At 39.5% G+C, this 22,789-nt stretch overlaps 1 protein-coding gene across 1 annotated transcript in view; it reads right to left on the bottom strand.

The window, feature by feature from the left end:
* The window catches only part of LOC139374953 (neurexin 3a), a 447,428-nt gene that overhangs the window by 70,509 nt on the left and 354,130 nt on the right, over positions 1-22,789 (bottom strand). Inside the window, exon 20 of the mRNA XM_071116227.1 lies at positions 2,580-2,751. Coding sequence (XP_070972328.1) covers positions 2,580-2,751 — 172 coding nt within the window. The remainder of the gene's footprint in view (positions 1-2,579; positions 2,752-22,789) is intronic.

Below are 22,789 nucleotides of genomic sequence, written 5' to 3'. Positions count from 1 at the left end.
TACTCCCTCCTTAATCCTCTACCCCCCTTCCCTCTCTGCGGATGACTTTGTCATCCACTTTGAAAAGGAGATTGATGACATCCGCTCCTCATTCTCTCAGCCTATTGAGTCCACTTGTCCCACTCACACAGAACTACCCTACGCCTTGACCTCTTTCTCCCCACTCTCTCCAGATGGAATCCTGCAACTAGTGAGGGAGGTCTGGCCGCCGGACAACCTGCCCACTCGACCACTTCCCCTACACCCTTCTCCAGACCATCTCTGGAGACCTGCTCCAATTCCTCACTTCCCTCATCAAATGATCCTTGTCCACTAGATGCGTCCCCTCTGACGTCAAAATAGACTTGAAAAACACTTGAGCGTGCTGTCTCTGACCAACTCTCTCACTATCTCTCTCAGAACAATCTTCTTGACCCTAACCATTCAGGTTTTATGATGTGTCACTCCACCGAGACTGACTGCTCTTCTCTGTGTCACGGAGACTCTATGCACTGCCAAAGCTGACTCTCTCTCCTCTTTTCTCATCCTCCTAGATCTATCTACTGCCAGCACCACTGTGAAGCGTCACATCCTCCTCTCCACCCTCTCAGGGCTGGGCATCTCAGGCTCTGCCCACTCTTGGATTGCATCCTACCTGGCAGGCTGCTCCAACCAGGTGACCTGGATGGGATGTATGTCTGCACCACATACTCTCACTACTGGTGTCCCCCAGGGCTCGGTTCTAGGCTCTCACCTCTTCTCTCTATACAAACATATATTCTCTGCAAACATCAAAGCAGTGATTGCTCCTGCAGGTTCATTCTCTACAACATCCGTAGAGTATGACCCTACCTCACACAGGAAGAGGCGCAGGTCCTAATCCAGGCGCTTGTCATTTCCCGTCTGGACTACTGCAACTCCCTGTAGGCTGAGCACCTCGCTTGTGCCATCAAACCCCTGCAATTAATCCAGAACGCTGCAACCCGCAGGTGTTCGAAGAGTATCTTAAATAATCCTACAGCACCCCCCCTCCCCCACATCACCTCCTCACCCTGAAAAAAAGACTTTTGTGATGTTTACATTTTTTTCTCCCTTACTAGTTCAGACTTGCTGGTAGCTATATTATTGAGGAAAAATGTACATACTATGACTGTGAAATGTGATTGTTCCACCTAGCTATCTTAAGATTGATACACTAACTGTAAGTCGCAATGGATAAGTGTCTGTTAAATGACTCAAATGTAATGTAAAGTGTAAGATACATTTCTACCAGTAGTTGCAGCTTCACTGAGAGATACATCTCTACCAGTAGTTACAGCTTCACTGAGAGCTACATTCTACCAGTAGTTGCAGCTTCACTAAGAGCTACATTTCTACCAGTAGTTGCAGCTTCAGTGAGAGCTACATTCTACCAGTAGTTGCAGCTTCACTGAGAGCTATTTCTACCAGTAGTTGCAGCTTCAGTGAGAGCTAAATTTCTACCAGTAGTTGCAGCTTCACTGAAAGCTACATCTCTACCAGTAGTTGCAGCTTCAGTGAGAGCTACATCTCTACCAGTAATTGCAGCTTCAGTGAGAGCTACATTTCTACCAGTAGTTGCAGGTTCATTAGCTCGAGTCTTGCATCAGTCCACTATTGTCAGTCATACTGATACCTGTCAAAAAATGTCATATCAGAGCTGAACCTTAGTAAATAAGGCAGAGGGAGGGAGGGAAATTAAGAGTACTCTGACAGGGATTAGGCCGGCTCTTCCAACCTTTAAATAAAGCAACAGTTGAGGCATCACGACCAGTCCTGAAAAGAGATCGCTCCATTTCTATGCAGACCCATTGCAAACCCAGAGAGCCTGAAGTCAGTCCAATTCCATGTCCATCTTTATTCATTCACTAAACAGCCAGAGTATTTGGCAGGGAAAAAACAGCAACCCACTCCAGAGAACAGCCTATGGTCTAACACTTCCTTAGATAAAAGTGAAGAAGTCTGAGGTCCTTTTCACATTACGGCCGAACACAGGACCAACTGGAAACGTCAAAGATGTCTGATAACTCTTGGCAGATAATGGAAGTTGACTAGTCGATACCTTTGTATTATTAAAAACCAAGAGTTCTGACATATTGCATTCATCAAGATGTCCCTCCACGAGATACTGGAGATATTTAACATTTCCAATTTGTCTCTGGTTTCCTTTCCTTAGCATTGCAAACAGAAGGCAGCCAAAAGGCCTTCAAACTGTGGTAACTGTAAACATATGCTTGTAGGATAATGACAACTATGCACTTAAAAGCTTCAAGTAGACGAGGGAGGAACAGTAGAGGGGAGGTGGGCATTGAACGCCAAGGTGGTGTGGTCTCTGGGAAGGAGTTTAGAGGCACATGGTGTCCAGTGAGTTTAGGGTACGTTCACAACTTATTGGATTCATGAGCTAAACCATGCATGTAAAGAGAATAGGTTTTTCACTTCCGAAAACTGGAAGTAAACACACCTTGTGTATGCAAAGGTAACAGGCAAATAGCAAAGGCCTACACCATGCATGCAAAAGTAACAGGTAGGTCACAGCACAGGTTAAACCATGCAGGTGTAGTGAGAGAGGACTTCCGTACCTCCTGGGAAGTGTTCGTTGATGGACCAGTTGTCCACCTGGAGGGTGGCGTTGCCCCCATTCCTGGTGAACCGCACCACATGGTACTTCCCGTCATTCACAGGGGTGCTGCTCTCTCTCACACTGATGTCCATTGTGCCGATGTTAAACGTCACACCGATCTTCCCTTGTTCCTAGAAGAAGACACAAACAAAGGAATTCATTTAGTGATTGTTTAAAATTTTGGAACAAATTTTTAGGCGAATCATTTGTTTTTGACAAATTACTATTTTGTGCGTCCCATTTCAGATATAGTTATTACTCTTTTGTTCAAGGTTTAATTATCTTTCTCTTTTCATTCTATTCGCTCAGTCTCTAATAAATAATACATTATATTAACCTTAATGGCCCCTTCTGTTGGATAACACACACACACACACACACACACACACACACACACACACACACACACACACACACACATTTGTAAAAATCAATGGTGTTAAATAAACCAGAGAGAGAAACTAGATTAATGAGCAGTGAAGGCTCACACAGTCACATAGTGGAAGAGAACAGACTTGACAGTTCAGGTGACCAATTCCACCTACTCACTTTTTTCCACAGGAAACTGTGTTGTGTTACAGCCTGAATTTAAAATGGGATTCTGTGTCACTGGCATACCCACAATACCCCATAATGTCAAAGTGGAATTATGTTTTAATTTTTTTTTACTCATTAATAAAACATTTAAAGCTGAAACGTGTTGAGTGAATACATATTCAACCCCTTTGTTATGGCAAGCCTAAATAAGTATAGGAGTAAAAATGTGCTAAACAAGTCACATAATAAGTTGCATCAACTCACTCTGTGTGCAATAATAATGTTAAACATGATTTTTCATCTCTGTACCCCTCACACACAATTATCAGTGTGGTCCCTCAGTTGAGCAATGAATTTCAAACACAGATTCAACCACAAAGACCAAGGAGGTTTTGCAAGTAAGTGCACCTATTGTCCTGTGTGGCTCAGTTGGTAGAGCATGGCCAGGGTTGTGGGTTCCATTCCCATGGGGGACCAGTACAAACAAATAAGAAAATGCATGCACTCATAAGTTGCTCTGGATAAGAATGTCTGCTAAATGACAAAACATTTATATAATATTGGTAGACAGGTACAAAAAAGCAGATATTAAATGTGCCTTTAAGCACATTAAGTTATTAATTACACTTTGGATGGTGTGTCAATACACCCGGTCATTACAAAGATACAGGGGTCCTTCCTAACTCAGTTGCCGGAAAGGAAGGAAACTGCTCAGGGATTTCACCATGAGGCAAATGGGGACTTTAAAACAGTTACAGAGTTGAATGACTGTGATAGGATGATCATCAACATGGTAGTTACTCCACAATACTAACTTAAATGACAGAGTGAAATAAGGAAGCCTATACAGAATAAAAAATATTCCAAAACATGCATCCTGTTTACAATAAAGCAGTTAAGTAAAACTGCAAAAGAATTGGCAAAGAAATGTCCTGAATACAAAGCGTTAAGTTTGGGGCAAATCCATACTAATTCTATAATATACCCTTCCCATCTTGCCAAGCTGAAATAAACTGATCCACACCTAGTGTTGCAAAAGTTCGGTAGCTTTCTCTAAATTCCCCAGTTTTCCAGAAATCCTGGATTCTCTGTTTATTCTCCCATTTCCAGGAATTCTCCAACTGGGGTTTCTAGAAAACTGGGGATTTAGAAAAAGTTAACATAATTTGCAACGTAAAGTTTTAGAACATTTAGAAATATGCTATGTAGAACAAATATGCTTCTCTGACATGCAGAATTAAGATTTAGGGAACAGGGAACAGAATCGAAAACAGGAAGTGATCTCTAGTGTTCCAGAACACTAGAGCCATGGGAACCGGTTAATAACATTAATTTACATTCAAAGCATTATTTAAAGTCCCACAAAAAACGCCATCATTGCGACTATGCAAAGCAATCGCTCTGTCGCTCAGAAACTTCTCTTCCAGTGTCTGCCTGCCAGCATGTTTTCTAGGCTAGTTAACGTCTCTAGGCTAGGGGGCAGCATTTTCACGTTTGGATGAAAAGCGTGCCCAGAGTAAACTACCTCCTACTCAGTCCCAGATGCTAATATATGCATATTATTATTAGTATTGGATAGAAAACACTCTGAAGTTTCTAGAACTGTTTGAATCATGTCTGTGACTAAATAATGACTTATTTGGTAGGCAAAACCCCGAGGACAAACCATTTAGATGTTGTTTTTTTGAGGTCACTCTCTTTTCAATGAGTTGTCATTGGGAATCCAGATTTCTAAGTGACCTTCCTTCCAGTTCCTATCGCTTCCATTGGATGTCAACAGTCTTTAGAAATTGGTTGAGGTTTTTCCTTTGAGAAATGAAGAAGTAGCCAGTGAAGTGTATTGTTTGTTAGAGGCGCGTGACCAGAAAGCATGCTACACATTGTTTTCCTTCAGTATTGAACACAGATCATCCCGTCTTCAATTTTATTGATTATTTATGTTAAAAAATACCTAAAATTGTATTACAAATGTAGTATGAAATGTTTGGACAACGCTTACAGGTAACTTTTGAGATATTTTGTAGTCACATTGTGCAAGTTGGAACCAGTGTTTTTTTGGATCAAACGAACGTTTTATGTTCCTCGGCGTACACATCACAGACTAATTGAAATGGTCCACCCACACAGATAGTGTGGTGAAGAACCTCAGGAGGCTGAAGAAATTTGGCTTGTCACCAAAAACTCACAAACTTGTCACAAACTTGTCACTCACAAACTTTTACAAATGCACAATCGAGAGCATCCTGTTGGGCTGTATCCCCGCCTGGTACGGCAACTGCTCCGGCCACAACCGCAAGGCTCTCCAGAGGGTAGTGAGGTCTGCACAACGCATCACCGGGGGACAACTACCTGCCCTCCAGGACACCTACACCACCCGATGTCACAGGAAGGCCAAAAAGATAATCAGGGACAACAACCACACGAGCCACTGCCTGTTCACCCCGCTATCATCCAGAAGGCGAGGTCAGTACAGGTGCATCAAAGCTGGGACCGAGAGACTGAAAAATAGCTTCTATCTCAAGGCCATCAGACTGTTAAACAGCCATCACTAACATTGAGTGGCTGCTGCCAACAATAATTAAAATTGGATGTAATAAATGTATCACTAGTCACTTTAAACAATGCCACTTTATATAATGTTTCCATACCCTACATTACTCATCTCATATGTACAGTGCCTTGCGAAAGTATTCGGCCCCCTTGAACTTTGCAACCTTTTGCCACATTTCAGGCTTCAAACATAAAGATATAAAACTGTATTTTTTTGTGAAGAATCAACAACAAGTGGGACACAATCATGAAGTGGAACGACATTTATTGGATATTTCAAACTTTTTTAACAAATCAATAACTGAAAAATTGGGCGTGCAAAATTATTCAGCCCCCTTAAGTTAATACTTTGTAGCGCCACCTTTTGCTGCGATTACAGCTGTAAGTCGCTTGGGGTATGTCTCTATCAGTTTTGCACATCGAGAGACTGACATTTTTTCCCATTCCTCCTTGCAAAACAGCTCGAGCTCAGTGAGGTTGGATGGAGAGCATTTGTGAACAGCAGTTTTCAGTTCTTTCCACAGATTCTCGATTGGATTCAGGTCTGGACTTTGACTTGGCCATTCTAACACCTGGATATGTTTATTTTTGAACCATTCCATTGTAGATTTTGCTTTATGTTTTGGATCATTGTCTTGTTGGAAGACAAATCTCCGTCCCAGTCTCAGGTCTTTTGCAGACTCCATCAGGTTTTCTTCCAGAATGGTCCTGTATTTGGCTCCATCCATCTTCCCATCAATTTTAACCATCTTCCCTGTCCCTGCTGAAGAAAAGCAGGCCCAAACCATGATGCTGCCACCACCATGTTTGACAGTGGGGATGGTGTGTTCAGGGTGATGAGCTGTGTTGCTTTTACGCCAAACATAACATTTTGCATTGTTGCCAAAAAGCTCAATTTTGGTTTCATCTGACCAGAGCACCTTCTTCCACATGTTTGGTGTGTCTCCCAGGTGGCTTGTGGCAAACTTTAAACGACACTTTTTATGGATATCTTTAAGAAATGGCCTTCTTCTTGCCACTCTTCCATAAAGTCCAGATTTGTGCAATATACGACTGATTGTTGTCCTATGGACAGAGTCTCCCACCTCAGCTGTAGATCTCTGCAGTTCATCCAGAGTGATCATGGGCCTCTTGGCTGCATCTCTGATCAGTCTTCTCCTTGTATGAGCTGAAAGTTTAGAGGGACGGCCAGGTCTTGGTAGATTTGCAGTGGTCTGATACTCCTTCCATTTCAATATTATCGCTTGCACAGTGCTCCTTGGGATGTTTAAAGCTTGGGAAATCTTTTTGTATCCAAATCCGGCTTTAAACTTCTTCACAACAGTATCTCGGACCTGCCTGGTGTGTTCCTTGTTCTTCATGATGCTCTCTGCGCTTTTAACGGACCTCTGAGACTATCACAGTTCAGGTGCATTTATACGGAGACTTGATTACACACAGGTGGATTGTATTTATCATCATTAGTCATTTAGGTCAACATTGGATCATTCAGAGATCCTCACTGAACTTCTGGAGAGAGTTTGCTGCACTGAAAGTAAAGGGGCTGAATAATTTTGCACGCCCAATTTTTCAGTTTTTGATTTGTTAAAAAAGTTTGAAATATCCAATAAATGTCGTTCCACTTCATGATTGTGTCCCACTTGTTGTTGATTCTTCACAAAAAAATACAGTTTTATATCTTTATGTTTGAAGCCTGAAATGTGGCAAAAGGTTGCAAAGTTCAAGGGGGCCGAATACTTTCGCAAGGCACTGTATATGCTGTTTTCTATACCATCTACTGCATCTTGCCTATGCCGTTTGGCCATCACTCATCCATATATTTATATGTACATATTCTTATTCATTCCTTTACACTTGTGTGTATAAGGTAATTGTTGTGAAATTGTTAGATTAGTTGTTAGATATCACTGCATGGTCGGAACTAGAAGGACAAGCATTTCGCTACACTCGCATTAACCTCTAGTAAATCCCCATCCCGGGTGCGGGAGCGTAATCATCGACTGACACTAATTAGCATAACGCAACGGACATAAATATTCCTAGAAAATATTCCTATTCATGAAAATCACAAGTGAAATATATTGAGACACAGCGTAGCCTTTTGCTAATCACCCTGTCATCTCAGATTTTCAAAATAGGCTTTACAGCCAAAGCTAGACAAGCATTTGTGTAAGTTTATCGATAGCCTAGCATAGCATTTTGTCCAGCTAGCAGCAGGTAACTTGGTCACGGAAATCAGAAAAGCAATCAAATTAAATCGTTTACCTTTGATAAGCTTCGGATGTTTTCACTCACGAGACTCCCAGTTAGATAGCCAATGTTCCTTTTTTTCCAAAAATATTATTTTTTTAGGCGAAATAGCTCCGTTTGTTCTTCACGTTTGGCTGAGAAATCGCCCGGAAATTGCAGTCACAAAAACGCCGAAAAATATTCCAAATTAGCTCCATAATATCGACAGAAACATGGCAAACGTTGTTTATAATCAATCCTATGTCACAATGCTGTAGACACCTTGGGGAATACGGAGAAAAAGTAATCTGGTTGATAGCCCATTCACTGCTCAATAGGGATGCATTGGAACGCAGAGCTTTCAAAAGATGAGTCACTTCCGGATTGGATTTTTCTCAGGCTTTCGCCTGAAATATCAGTTCTGTTATACTCACAGACAATATTTTTACAGTTTTGGAAACTTTAGAGTTTCTATCCTAAGCTGTCAATTATATGCATATTCTAGCATCTTGTCCTGACAAAATATCCCGTTTACTACGGGAACGTTATTTTTCCAAAAATGAAAATACTGCCCCCTAGTCACAAAAGGTTCAGCTAACCATGTGTATGTGACCAATAAAATTTGATTAGATTTTTTGTTCAAACCGGTTCAGAACTTTATTACAGTGGAACAGAATGAAAACAATAGGGGTTCTGTTCAGACCGAAACGATTTTGGTTCCAACTCCTGCTTCTATCTGCAACGTTCAAGGCCAAGTGTTACTTACAACCTTCCAAAATGTACCGAAATGACGCTAAACCTTGTCAGCATCTCCTTTCTCCAGCCTCTCTTCTGTCCACCTCTTTGCTACTTCCCTCATATTTCCTCTGTTGTTAACCAGAGAGTGAATCACCTCATTATCTGTATATTAAGCAGAATCTAAGGACAGATGATGAACAGTATAGAGGGAGATGTGTCTCATCATCATGTTGAGTATTTATCACCACTGATCAGAGAAAGGCACTGGGGGAATCTAGGCCAGGGCTCTCAAGTTTGTTTGGAAGACATCAGACAGGAAGTGGAAGACACTGTACGGATGATCAGTATTAACAGGGGGATTGAAATTGATGAGGAATTGTTCTAGACCAGCATTTCCCAAACTAGGACTCGCAAGGATTTGAAAATGGGGTCGCTATAGAAAGTGGCCTACCGAGTGGCGTCGCTACAGACCCGGGTTCGATTACAAATGTGGCTCTAATTTTTTTAACGATTTAAGCTACAAAATATTATGACCCCATTCCTGAAAGATAAGCCACTCATTAACTTGTACATTTCCCTCTACAATTCCCACAAACCTCACATGTCTTGTTAGAACAAAGTGGACAAGACCAGGCACTAAATCAGACTGGGGAAAAAATAACATCTGTTCTTTTTTTTACACAGAAGATCATACACAATTATTGCCTGATGATCTTCCGAACTTCACAATATCTTTCTGATGCATTTCAGTGACAATATGTGATTGTGATGATATGTAGCTTATTGTACAGCCAGCAGCAGTAAGCTTATACAAATGCCTCTCTAGTGAATCGTTCACTATGAATGTACTTTAAAAAATATATATATATATATATATGAGAAATGAACTACATAATTAGCCATGAAAAATTAGCACACTTCAAGGAGCATTGGGGGACTCCTTTAAACAGTGAATACAACCAGAAGGCAACACTCCATCACCATGGCCCCTTTGAGATATTCCCTTAATGGTGCTGCCATTTAACGCATCTCACTCTAAGGCGAGATAAAGACACAGTGCATGATAGTGATCCATCCCGTGGAGCGCGGCAGTGCGCTGCAGTGCAGAGCACACAGGGATGGCAGGGTGATTCCATGGTGTCACCTGCACAAATTGATAAGTGGTTAAGAAATTAACAGAGCTTCCAGTGAGAGAATAGAGTGTAAACTGCTGAGAACATAATGGAGGTTTGGCTCTAGAAATGGCAGCCAAGAGGGGCAGTGAAGCAGAGATGACATGTGTTTCATCAATAAAAAGCTGGGGTTAGCTATGAGTCAATGTATTACTGATGGAACAATACAAACAGTCTGTTCTTCAAGCAGTACAAACAACTTTTAGGGATAGAACAGAAACATATTTTTTTTGTTCGTAACGTTTGGCCACATGAATCGAGTCAATATCTTGCGTTGGGTACCAGGAAATATTATGTTCAAATGGCAGTTACTCTGACCCAAGGTCAGGTTTGGGTAGTTACCGATTACATGTGATCAGTTACATGTAATGTGATTGAAAAAAAAAATAAGATCAGTTACGTTAACAGCAAAAATATTGTCATCAGATTACAGAGACTTTTGAAAATGACCTGATTACTTATTGGATGACTTTTAAATGTAGAAAGAATATTTGCAAAAAAAATACATTGACACCTTTCTCAATAACATTGAATTCAGCATTGAAAAAAGGGCACAAGTTTAAGTTAGTTCCAACTGAGCGAGTCTGAGCACAAGTCAGAGACCACTATGATGATGCACTAAATGTGTGTGATGGATGATCGATGGCGCCAACTAAACAGACTTTTTGGGACATAAAGAAGGATTTTAGCTAACAAAATGACACTACATGTTATAGCTGGGACCCTTTGGATGGCAAATCAGAGGAAGATTTTCAAAATGTAAGTGAATATTTAAATCGCTATTTGTGAATATATATTTTTTTTAATGTGGGGCGCTGTCCTCAAACAATCGCATGGCATGTTTTCGTTGTAATAGCTACTGTAAATCGGACAGTGCAGTTAGATTAACAAGAATTTAAGCTTTCAACCGGAATATAAGACACTTATATGTACCTAAATGTTTAATATCCATACATTTTATGATTATTTATTTGAATTGCGTGCCCTCCAGTTTCATCGGAAGTTGTCCCGCTAATGGGACGCCTAGCCCTAAGAAGTTTTAAGGGGAAAGTAATCCAAATGTAACTGAAAGTAATCAGATTATGTTACTGAGCTTGGGTAATCCAAAAGTGTTACTAATGTAACTAGTGTTACGTTACTAATTTCAATTTTGGACAGGTAACTAGTAACTGTAACGAATTACATTTAGAAAGTAACTGTCCAACCCTGCCCAAAGGCACGATTTACAATTATTGATAATTTCAACACACACGAGACAGAATGTACAGCACATTCTTGTTTGGACTATGTGGTCTCTTAGATGGCGTATTCTACAAGACATAGCATTGCTAACAGCAATATCCGGGAATTTAAATGTTTTATTTAATCTGGCAAGTCAGTTAAGAACAAATTCTTATTTACAAAGACGGCCTACCCCTGCCAAACCCTAACGACGCTGGGCCAATTGTGTGCAGCCAGTTGTGATACAGCCTGGAATCAAACCAGGGTCTGTGGTGATGGCTCTAGCACTGAACTGCAGTGCCTTAGATCGTTGCGCCACTCGGGAGCCCACCAATAACAGGCAAGTGAAATAAGTTTTTTGTTGTTGACGTCGTAGGCAAGTTGCTTTATATGAAATGGCCTGATATATTATTTGTCTTAAAAGCCAAAATCTACAAGGAATTAGAACAATTATCAACAAATGTGTAAGCCTTTCACAAAGACATTACCTCTTTAACTGTCACGACTTCTGCCGAAGTCGGTGCCTCTCCTTGTTCAGGCGGTGTTCGGCACTCGACGTCGCCGGTCTTCTAGTCATCACCTATCCATTTTTCATTTTCCATTTATTTGTCTTGTTTTCCCACACACCTGGTTTTCATTCCCTCATTAAGTGTTGTGTATTTAACCCTCTGTTCCCCCCATGTCTGTGCGGTATTGTTTGTTTGTTTGACTGGTGTGCGTCGGGTTATTGTGCCCATATTTTGTATTTCTTATGGTTTTTACTATTAAACTGCTCCGGCTATTACCTAGTTCTGCTCTCCTGCGTCTGACTTCCCTGCCACCAGTTTACGCACCCCTTACATTAACATGAGCTAGAGAAGAGTAAAAAGGCAATTTAACTAATGCTAGATAATTGAGGCATTTGGGGTTGGTAGTTTAGTGTTCATACAGAGGTATTTTCAGGCTCAGACGCTAACACAGTGGTGATAGTCATTTTACCATATTATTAACAACATCAGAAAGGCTTAAAAGAGCATTAAACTCACCTCAACAGTATGCACCTACGTAGGCGTTCATACATTATGCACGTTTGAAAAATGTTAAACTGCATTCAAAACACATGCGTAATATGTATTTCACATGTACAAAACCTATATAGCATGCGTATAACTATATCAAGTGGTTATAGGGTCCTGCTGGAGGGTAAAAGAGTGTATCAAAGTCAACTGGCTGGTGTATCTGTTCTATGATCATCTGCTTGAATAGAGCAGACTACGGCTCATTAATAATTTAATCTGCATGCCTTTCTTTTCAGAGCATCTGTGAGACTCAACTTGACACTGACACAATATGGTCTTTGTTAAAAGGAAATCATAACTGCAGTTATTAGCATCAAGGTCAAGAAATTGTGACCGTATGAAGTGCCTGTGTGTCCATGTGTGTTTGTGCATGTATTTGTGCATTACTTTATCACAAACGAGTATGTGTGACTTTTCGCGTCTGTCCTTCTCTCCGCAGGCATGCAGAAAAGGAAGGAAGTCTATCCTAGATTACCATGGCAACCCTGAATACTGCATTTGTGTGATATTGCTAAAAGCAAAACAATTATGTTGGGTCAGAAGGCTAATGTCGTTTACAAACGCAGAAAATTAGCGGAGAAACAAAGGGTCACATAACTGCTCGAATTCAGTTATTTTATGGAAAGTTGCATTGTACTTTGCTTGTTGAAAATTGAGTTTAAATTGGTGCATTTAAAGAAGAAAGTAGAGTACCCAAAATGGATGGGTCTGAACATTAAGCTCGCATCTAAGAAAAAGCTATGCAGACAAGATAAGGTCAGCTAACTGGATCATTAGAATAAGATAAATGAAGATGAGGAGAAAGAGCGAGGGAGTAGGAGAAAGAGAGAGAAAGATGGAGAGAAAGAGAGATAGGGCGAGATACACAGACTCCTACCCACTAAATGGATACTTAAAGAGATGCCTCAATCAGCCGACTCAACACTGAACCGCAGAAAAAGCTAAACTTTTAAACGCATTGCTTTGACAATCAGCAGTAACTCCCTCAACATTCTCACAGAGAGGGGAAATAAACCATATGGTTACCATCTACAAAGAGTCTTCAAACTGCTATCACTGGGAGAGGAGGAACACATACACAAACACACACCGACTGGGCTTTTTAAAATGAACGTCAGTGGGTGGGGCAGAACACATGCCAGGGTTTCCATTAGCCGGTAATAGCCGGCTATTGGACGAAAAAGAAAAAAGAAAAGCCGATAAATAAAATTTCCGCTGGCCAATTGTATGGGAGAAGAAGTAAATAGCCCATTTCGAAATAATGCTTTTCATGGAAATATCAGTCAGTGGAAATACATTTGACTAGTGTTGGGGAATAATCAGAATTAGTTGGTAACGTAGGTAAGATGTTTTATATTCATCATATGTTTGTAAGTTACTTCTCATCAGAATGTTTATTTTTGTATAATACTGTGGCCGGGTTGCAGTCATCTGTTCTCTGTCAGGACTAAGTTACTTGGGCCGCAGAGAGGGGAGAGGTCAAGCGGGTATCTCTTGGCTCCACAATGTCTGTGTGCCAGTCAATGTGTCTCTGTGATCTTGTCAAGGAGGGGTGGATTTGATATATGCCTGTTGATATAAGGATTTGTTTTATGGTTCTGAGTTTGAGAAAATAACATAGTTTAGGAGACAAAGCTGAACGATAAATTATGGCCAATGCTGTCTGGCTATGTGTGTCTTTGCTATAAAGGATCTCAGTTGCAATGTGTAAGGGGCTCTCAGAGAATTCAATTATAGACACTGAATTGATCTGAGAGTCATAGGGTTGTGATGGAGCTCATATAATTAAAGATGGACTTTATGATAACTGACTTGTGTGTGGTTTGCTCTCGTGATTTGGTAAATACGAGGGATCCCCTAAACTTGGGATCTTAGGGAAACCACACTTCGGGAATGAAGCAGATGGACCAACCTTTGATCTGAGAGGAAGCGACCCGAGTGGATACCACATCTCGAACTGAGTTTTTTTTTTAAGAAAAAGGTGAGCAGATTTGCACAGATTTGAAGTCGAGTTTTTTAATTATGCCGGTTACGTATACTCTGAGCGTGAATTCCTTTGTAAGGAAGGTAAGCAGGGCCGAGTCAGGGGAGAGTAATCTGAGGGTTTGTGGACTCAAAAGATAATCTGCCACTGTCCGGTTGTGAGTGACCAAGAGCCGTCCTGACACTGAATTGATCACAGTTGGGATTTGGTGCGGTCTGTCGGGGTGAGGGGCCAAGAGGACTGTGTATTCTAGGTGAAAACACGGCACTTGGTGAAACCCTATTGGAAGAAGGACCTCATTCTGTGCGTCTGTGTGATTGCCTAAGTGACCCTCAGAGGTGGTGAATTCCAATTATTTTAAATGTGCTAGCCAGGTATGCCCTGGGTTACTCTGTGAGTATTTTGTTATGGGATCACTAGGTAATAGTTGTCGGACCGTTCTGTGTGAGCGGGGTAGGTTGACTCTGTGTGGGCAAACCTTTTTATGTTCTAATGTTCTGTGTGGACGTCTGACCAGTTCTGTGTGAACATCTGACCAATCCTGTGTGGGTGATCCTTAAAGTTCTGTGTGAGTACCTAAGATTTCTTAAGTTTTATATGGATTCTATGAATTATTTGAAATTATGTTAAATTGTATGTGTGTATAATAAATTACTAGAGATTTGATAAAGTAATGCTGAGAATGATTAGATACAATTTAAACCACCCATTCGTAGACGTACGTAGGTTTTGAGTTGGTATCTTAAATGGATCATTTGATAAAGATGAGGTTTTAAGCACTATTAAAATAGTCTACAAAATCTGGGAAATTGAGCTCTAGAAACTGATTAGAATGTGTCCACTATTGGTTATCTTACCCTAACGATGTAACTATAAAACGCATATTGGATTATCTCCGTCTGGGTGAAACATTTGAAATTTAACTGCCCTTAAGGTCTGAACATGTTATATTTTTTCTTCCCAGTATGAGAGAAGTTGCGGGATTTATTGAATAAACTGAATAAAGTTAGAGAGAATTAAGAGGGAATTTCGACGTAATTTATAATGTCGTACAAAGCCTAAGGTTTTCCATCAAACTAATTATCATTGCGTGATTAATGTGATGTAGTAAAGTAATTGAAATACGTTGCATAAGTAAACATAATCTACTTTTATTAAAAGGCGCAATATCTGTTTCCTAGTCATTAACTGTCGATTTTATTATTTGATTGCTAATCTATTCATTTGGCATTTGAGAATCATAGCTGGAGTAACACTTGTACATTTAGATTTGGGCTATCAGTCTTCTTCTTCTGGGAATTGCCGATAGTGACGTGTCTTGATTTTACTTGTAAATTGGGTTTATTTGCGGAGTATCTCAGTCATTTCATATAGTGGTTCAGTGGTAGAATTCTCACCTGCCACGCGGGAGGCTGGGGTTCCGTTCCCAGTCAATGCGCTAACTGAATTCTGAGTTTTTGATTGCAAATAATCTATTTGTATGTTTTGCCTGGAAAGTTATGGTCGCTAGTGTTTGTATAAGATATAAACTAAACGTTTTAATAGCTTGTCTGGTTCAAATTGATAGGAGGGATAAATTGAACGTTTTCAATATATTGTTTAGGTTAAATTGATAAACTAATTCAACTTAAAATAATAACGAAGCGAATTTTGATGCAAGACGATGTCTGTTCACTAAATTATCTGCTGGAATAATGTATTGAGAATTGAGTCGTATGTAAATTACTGTATCAACAGAGAAGACAGTTACCTAAGTTAAAGAAATTCTGAATAATAGCGGAGAGATGGCGATAGGAAGTGATTACCGAAATGATTTTCATTCTTATAGATTGACTGACGCATGTTATAATTTTGGCGCTGAGTGTGTTATTTTTAAAGAAATAGGATACATTTCATAAGTGTGAAGAGCAAAGAGAAGAGGAAGTTATAAAGTTGGGTTTTTAATCTTACGATAGAGGTAAGGAAAAACGTTGAAATGAGAGGGGTTATATATTTTTGCCCAATGGGAAAAAAGAAAGTATGAAAGAGAGTTAGTTGCTATGTTGGCTACTAATTGTCAGGGTAAGTTGCTGGAGGCAGGTAGATTGTTGTAGAATAACGTAAATTTGCGTAATTAGTTTGAATATACAATATCCTCACTCTAATTGTTTTGACCGTTGTTTCAGGTACACTCTTTTTCTGTACTTCTAGCAGTAATAATTTTGATTGCGAGATGTTGATTGGGTTTTATTTGGCTGTAAGAAAGAGAGATCTGAAAGTTGTGAGTGAGAATGGATTCTGATGGTTATTGATTATTGGTTTGATTGTTTAAGTAACACCAGTTAATTTGAGCAGGAAAGTTCATGTAGTCTAACATTATAGTATGTTTCCTTTATGTGGAACAATGTCAGGTCATTAAAGGTGATTGCTGGATTGAGTAGTATGAGAGCCTGTTGGCAGAAGACTGAATGGGTATGAATGTTGAAAAGCAAGATTGGGCCAAACTAGTAAATTAGTAGGTTAGGTGGGGGAGTATCATAGATTTTAATTATAGTGTTGTTACCGCAATAGTCAAAACAATTTCATATGTTTTGGGAAATTAGCTAGGTTGAATTTGGTTATTTGAGTTCCTTTATTATTTGCTTTTTAAAAGAAAGGTTGGAATCAAGTATGATGCCTTGGCACTTAAAATCAGGTACCACCAGGAGCTTTTTCCATCAGTAGTTGTTTTTTGAGGAACATGCAGACAGTGTTTTATTTTATTGAGATGTAAACATGAGTCTCTGAGCAATTTTGTCATCTGAACCATTATAGTAGTGAGTTCTTGTGTAGTTTGTTATTTGCATGAATTTATCACTGAATCATCTGCATACATTGGAACTTCAGACCCTGTACAGACTAAAGGAAGATCATTAATGGATGTGCTGAACAATATTGACCTTTGGGGAATGAAAGCTTTGTGGATATGAGTGGGGAAAAAAATAAGTTTGTTTTGATTTTTACGCTGATGAGACAGCGCCAACTTTTGAAAGATTTTAGATTTGTTTAAAAAAAAATCAGGATCGTTTTTACTAAATTTATATCAACAGGTTGAAATCATTAGATTGCTGATTAAAGTTTTTTTTATTTTGCTTATGGTTTGTTTTAGGAGTTGATTTAACTTAATTAAACATTGTATCATACATATACATTGATGTTGATTAAAACTTATGATTAATGATTTGAGGTACAGTGGAATTATCATTAGGTTTGGTTTATAGTTCACGTTTGAGTTTCTGAATCGATGTAGTGTAATGAATACTAACTAAGTGTTTTGTGTTTTCTCCGGGAAAATTGATATTTCATTGTCTCTCTTTGGAATGTTTCCAGGGACTATACTCGTGGGGAGAGTGAGTGCGATTGAGGCCATAAACTACCACATTGAAAAGGGCCTGGAAGTTGTTTGTTTTAGTGCAAAGGTATTGTAAAGGGGCACTCACCACATGGGATTTTAATTAGTTTTCATTACACACGCTAATTCTTTTGATAAAGGAATGTTCTGGGAACATGGAAATACAAAAATGTTGGAACTAGTTGACTATTGTTTGCAATTTGTTTAATATAGTGAAAAACACTGCTTTGAAGGGTTTTGTATGACCTATGACCTTCTGATGACTTTCCGTTGTGGCTTGATCACCCGCATTGGAAAGCCATTTGGATAATGAATTTATGGTCATTTGTAATACTGCTTTCAAGATAATTTGTGTAATTGGTAAATATGTTTCTTAGCCATATTTGTAATTTGGACCACTGTGAAGAGGGAGAGGGCATTGCTTTTAACTAAGGGTATGCTGCTTTAAGTCTATTTTCCTATGAACATAGGGGTTAAATCATTTTTCTTTGTGGAGTTTTTTTCAGTTTAGTGATTTTAATTTGATTAGGTTAGTTGAAATTTTGTTTTATATATATATATTTTTCTTCAGTTTTGTTTTACATTACTCTCATACGGTGAGATATGTGTAAAACATGGGGGAGGATTCAGTTTTTTGAGGGTTTGAATTGAAGTTATACAACTTAAGTGATATGTGAATGAGTGTATTGTATTGTTGAGTGTATTGTATTGTTGTGTTTGTTTTGTTCTATTCCCGAGGGGTATAGGTCTAATTTCTTGATCCTCCATCTACGATGGAGTTGACAGTGAGATGGGGAGTATAAACCAATTTGAAAGAATAGTTTCAATAGAATGTTTTGATATTCTCTGTGAAATATGTTTAGATATGTGTATTAAGAATAATTGGTAAAAGTAATAATTTACGTATCATGTAGTTAATGAACTGAACTAAACTGTTGTTCTGATCTGTTCTTTCGAGGTTATCATGAAAAGTGACATCAGACGGTATCTTAATGCATGGAAGAGATAATTGTACCGAATAGTGTGTGTACCTCAAAACCTCCTCTAACTGGCTGAAGAAGAGTGACAAAGGCGTTGAAGGCTTTCCAAACCACTTCTACCGAGAGAAAAGAACCAAGCCAGAAATTGGTGTACAGTCTCAGATCTAAGCTATCAACTGCTTTTCTTTCATGTTTCTCTCATACTGTGATAGTCCACTTGGAGTGATCATGGAGAAAGATCTGTTCTAACATTTTCTTAAGATGCTGGTATATTGGTTGACGAATGGACAAGACATGAGTGGTAAAGATGAGACATTGAAATTGGGACATTATCATGGGCCATCCACTTTGAACTGTAAAGCTATCTGAAGAAGAACGAAAGAGACGCCAGAAGAATCAGTGCCTGAGAGGGGGGGTTGGTCAACTGTGCCATTAAATTGTTTATACTTTTGTGGTATCAGGTTGATTGAAGAGGTCTACACCATGTAAATTGTAGTAATTTAGATTAAGAATGCATTGAGATACTGATCTGTATTATAATCATGATTAAAAAAGTTAATAGTAGAATTATGGGATAACTTAAGATATGTTATGTTTTTATTTTCCTCAAATGGATTGTTCTGTGTTATTAAACATGTGCAAGTTTGTCTTGTAGAATAAAGGTTGTAAACTTAGTTTCAGAAGGGAGAAAGCTTACATATAAGCTAAGGTATTTGACATTGAGGGGATTTGAATTTGTATTTCCTTTTAAATATTGAGTATGTAATTAATATTCTGATTCTTTAGAAGGACAATGTCCCTGAGAGGGGAATGTTGTGGAATAATCTTAATTAGTTGGTAACGTAGGTAAGATGTTTTATATTCATCATATGTTTGTAAGTTACTTCTCATCAGAATGTTTATTTTTGTATAATACTGTGGCCAGGCGGGTTGCAGTCATCTGTTCTCTGTCAGGACCAAGTTACTTGGGCCGCAGAGAGGGGAGAGGTCAAGCGGGTATCTCTTGGCTCCACAATGTCTGTGTGCCAGTCAATGTGTCTCTGTGATCTGATATATGCCTGTTGATATGAGGATTTGTTTTATGGTTCTGAGTTTGAGAAAAGAACATAGTTTAGGAGACAAAGCTGAACAATAAATTATGGCCAATGCTGTCTGGCTATGTGTGTCTTTGCTATAAAGGATCTCAGTTGCAATGTGTAAGGGGCTTCAGAGAATTCATTTATAGACACTGAATTGATCTGAGAGTCACAGGGTTGTGATGGAGCTCATATAATTAAAGATGGACTTTATGATAACTCTGACTTGTGTGTGGTTTTCTCTCATGATTTGGTAAATACAGGAAATTTCCACTACACTAGTCATGCTTATCGGTCTATAGGTTAATTTGCATAATTTAGTGGAATTAAATTGGCGCGTGTACAGTATATTCGTTATGTATCTTATTTATCACACTCATACGGCATACAGATAGAGCCTTTGAGTGGAAAATCTGTCAGACAACGCAAGAGCGGCTGCTACAGCATCTCACACAGCAAATGCATAGCCAAAGAAAGACATTCAAAGTCAGACCATATCCACGTAGGCAATTATTTTATATCAACTTTCTTTCATTATCCAGTAGCCAAAGGCATAATCTTAGTCATATAAGCAACTCATGCTAGTTGTTGCACATTAGATCTTTCTACATTTCTAATGGATATGTTCATCTCTGTCACATGAAACTACTGGCAGGTGCAATGCACATTTGCCAAAGCTGTTTTCCGGCTAATTGCATAATGGAACGAACATTCGCACGTAGCCCACTGCCTTGTGTGCATTGCTGCGCTTATAATGTTAAGAAATAATAGTTTATCTGTTGCAACAGACTCATTGCTTTTTAAAGTAAAACAAAAAGTAGCCTAGGCCTACTTGTTGTATGAATTTGGGCTCTATCGTCCCACAACTGTCCCAGAGTCTGTTAGGAATAGGCCATTTCTTTCTCGACAAGCTGATCAAAAGAATAGGTAAACATTTCTACTATCTGGGATAGTAGATTGACATAGGCTAGTGACTTTGCTCATCTTGCTGGCTGAGGAAAAGTACATGTGGACAGTTATTCTAACATCTTCAAATTGTGCATCAGAATTTGGTAAGAAGGACCGCACATCATTGCATCCTCGACTTGCATGTTCTGTTAATATGCATTGCTATTAATCAACATTTTATTTGCGTGGGTGGACGCCCTAATCAGGTTACGCACCCAAAGCATATGGGTCCGGTAAAATGTCTCAAATGTCTCGGTAAATTAAAATGTTGCTGGTCAAATGTCCAGTGCCATATTTTCCTAATGGAAACCCTGACCTGAACTTACACCTCTTCCATCATCCTGACCAGGTCTACATGCCATTAACACATGCACACACACACACACACACACACACACGTGCACAGACACACAAGCAGGCGCGCGCACTCACGAGTGCACACACATGCATGCTCGTGCACACACACTCAGGAGCTCCCGCGGCTGTGGCTTATGAAGATATCAAAGGTGTTGATGAGGCAGAACGAGCCTTTTAATTTACTGGCTGCTGCCGCTGCTGCTGCTGCTGCCACTGCCGCTGTGCCTGCCAAGCCAGGCAGTATACTGCAAACACAGGCAGATGCCAGTCCATTTTAATCTGCTGAGAACTTGCTTGAATCGACAGGGGGGAGGAAAGGAGGGAGAGAAATGAAGGAGAGAGGGAGAGAGAGCCAGAGAGTGAGGGAAAATAGAGAAGAAAAGGGATGAAGAGAGTGGTGAGAGCAAGAGAGCTGGATGGAGGGAACCTGAAATTACCTTGTAATGAATCTGAAATGCTGACCAGAAAGCATGGTCCACACAGGACAAGACAGGACAGGACACTCACCGTCACACACAGGCATGCATGAACTGAGTACAAGGATATGTGCTCCATCATCATTAGTGATATTCAGCTATAAGGCTATATTACAAGCTATTCAATCACTCAATCAAATGCATTTATAAAGCCCTTTTTACATCAGCAGTTGTCACAAAGTTCTTTACAGATACCCAGCCTAAAACCCCAAAGTGCAAGCAATGCAGATGCAGAAGCAGTGGCAAGGAAAAACTCCATAGAAGGCAGGAACATAGGAAGAAACCTAGAGAGGAACCAGGCTCGGAGTCCTTTTCTGGCTGTACCGGGTGGAGATTTAAGAGTACCATGTGGCCATTAAGGCGAGGTCAAGCTATTCCATCTCTTGTGGGTGGCTGGAGAGCGGATGAAAAATGGTACCTAGAGATACATCAATCTAGTTTTGGATTATTTGCACTTATGTATTCTTCCTGGAATAAAACCGTCAAAATATCATTCTAAAATGACCCAGTTTTCAGTTTTTTTTTCAGGAGCGGTGTGAATAACCTGTCTTTCTAATCTCTTTTTTCTCTCCCATTTGAGTCATGATTGTGTCTGGACCACATACAGAGCAGCATTCACTCAAACTCACGCTTCCCTTCCCTGCAATTTGTCTCCCTGTCAACACTTTGATTTGTGGAATGAAATAAAAAAAGAGATCAAGTTTATCTGCAGCTTTAGGCAATGGGTTAATTTGAGTTAATATTGACAGCTACTGCTGGATACTGAAATGCAGAGCTGAGAAGAAAATAGTGAGATATATTTTGATTTACGACTTCTAAACTTCCTTGCTATTAGTTATTTTGGTGAAAAAACATATGGTGCCTTCAGAGATTTTATTTTATTTTTAAGATGACTAATTTCTTATTCCCATTGATCTATCTTGCAGTGACAGCACTGTGGGGTTTCCTAACAGCCGATACAGGGCTCCATTCAACAACTTGCATTACATAAAAACATACTTTTTTTTAACCTTTTTTATGTTGTCAAATGACATCACAGATATAAGCTTCCAGTTTGCAGTTTAAGACATGGGTGTATTGTTTAATTTCTAATATGGGTCATGATGACGCATGGACAAGCAAGCAACCAAAATACGACACTGTTAAATGCTGATATACTGTTGATATCATGTTGATAGATCTGAAATTTTGACCACTGGCTTGCTTTACCAAAATCGTGACAAAGATGCTGTACATTGTGAGTGGGGATGTGTATTCAACACTGGAAAGGCGAGAACATATAGGTAATAGCCAAAAAAGAGGCTTCAACACCACAGGAGAAACCTCTAAAAGGTATTTTTTTCATCGTTGATGCTTTTACTCCAGCAGCTGTAATGATACCAGAGACAGAATGGTCCCCGTAATTGGCTGGCCCTTGTGTGGGAGTACTGTTTAGGGTACCGAAGTTTACCCAATGTACCGTATCATTACCAT

Source organism: Oncorhynchus clarkii, chromosome 19 (genome assembly GCF_045791955.1).
Source record: "Oncorhynchus clarkii lewisi isolate Uvic-CL-2024 chromosome 19, UVic_Ocla_1.0, whole genome shotgun sequence".
Taxonomy (NCBI): Eukaryota; Metazoa; Chordata; class Actinopteri; order Salmoniformes; family Salmonidae; genus Oncorhynchus; species Oncorhynchus clarkii.
Note: the sequence above shows the minus strand (reverse complement) of the source record. Positions and strands in the feature narration are given on the sequence as shown.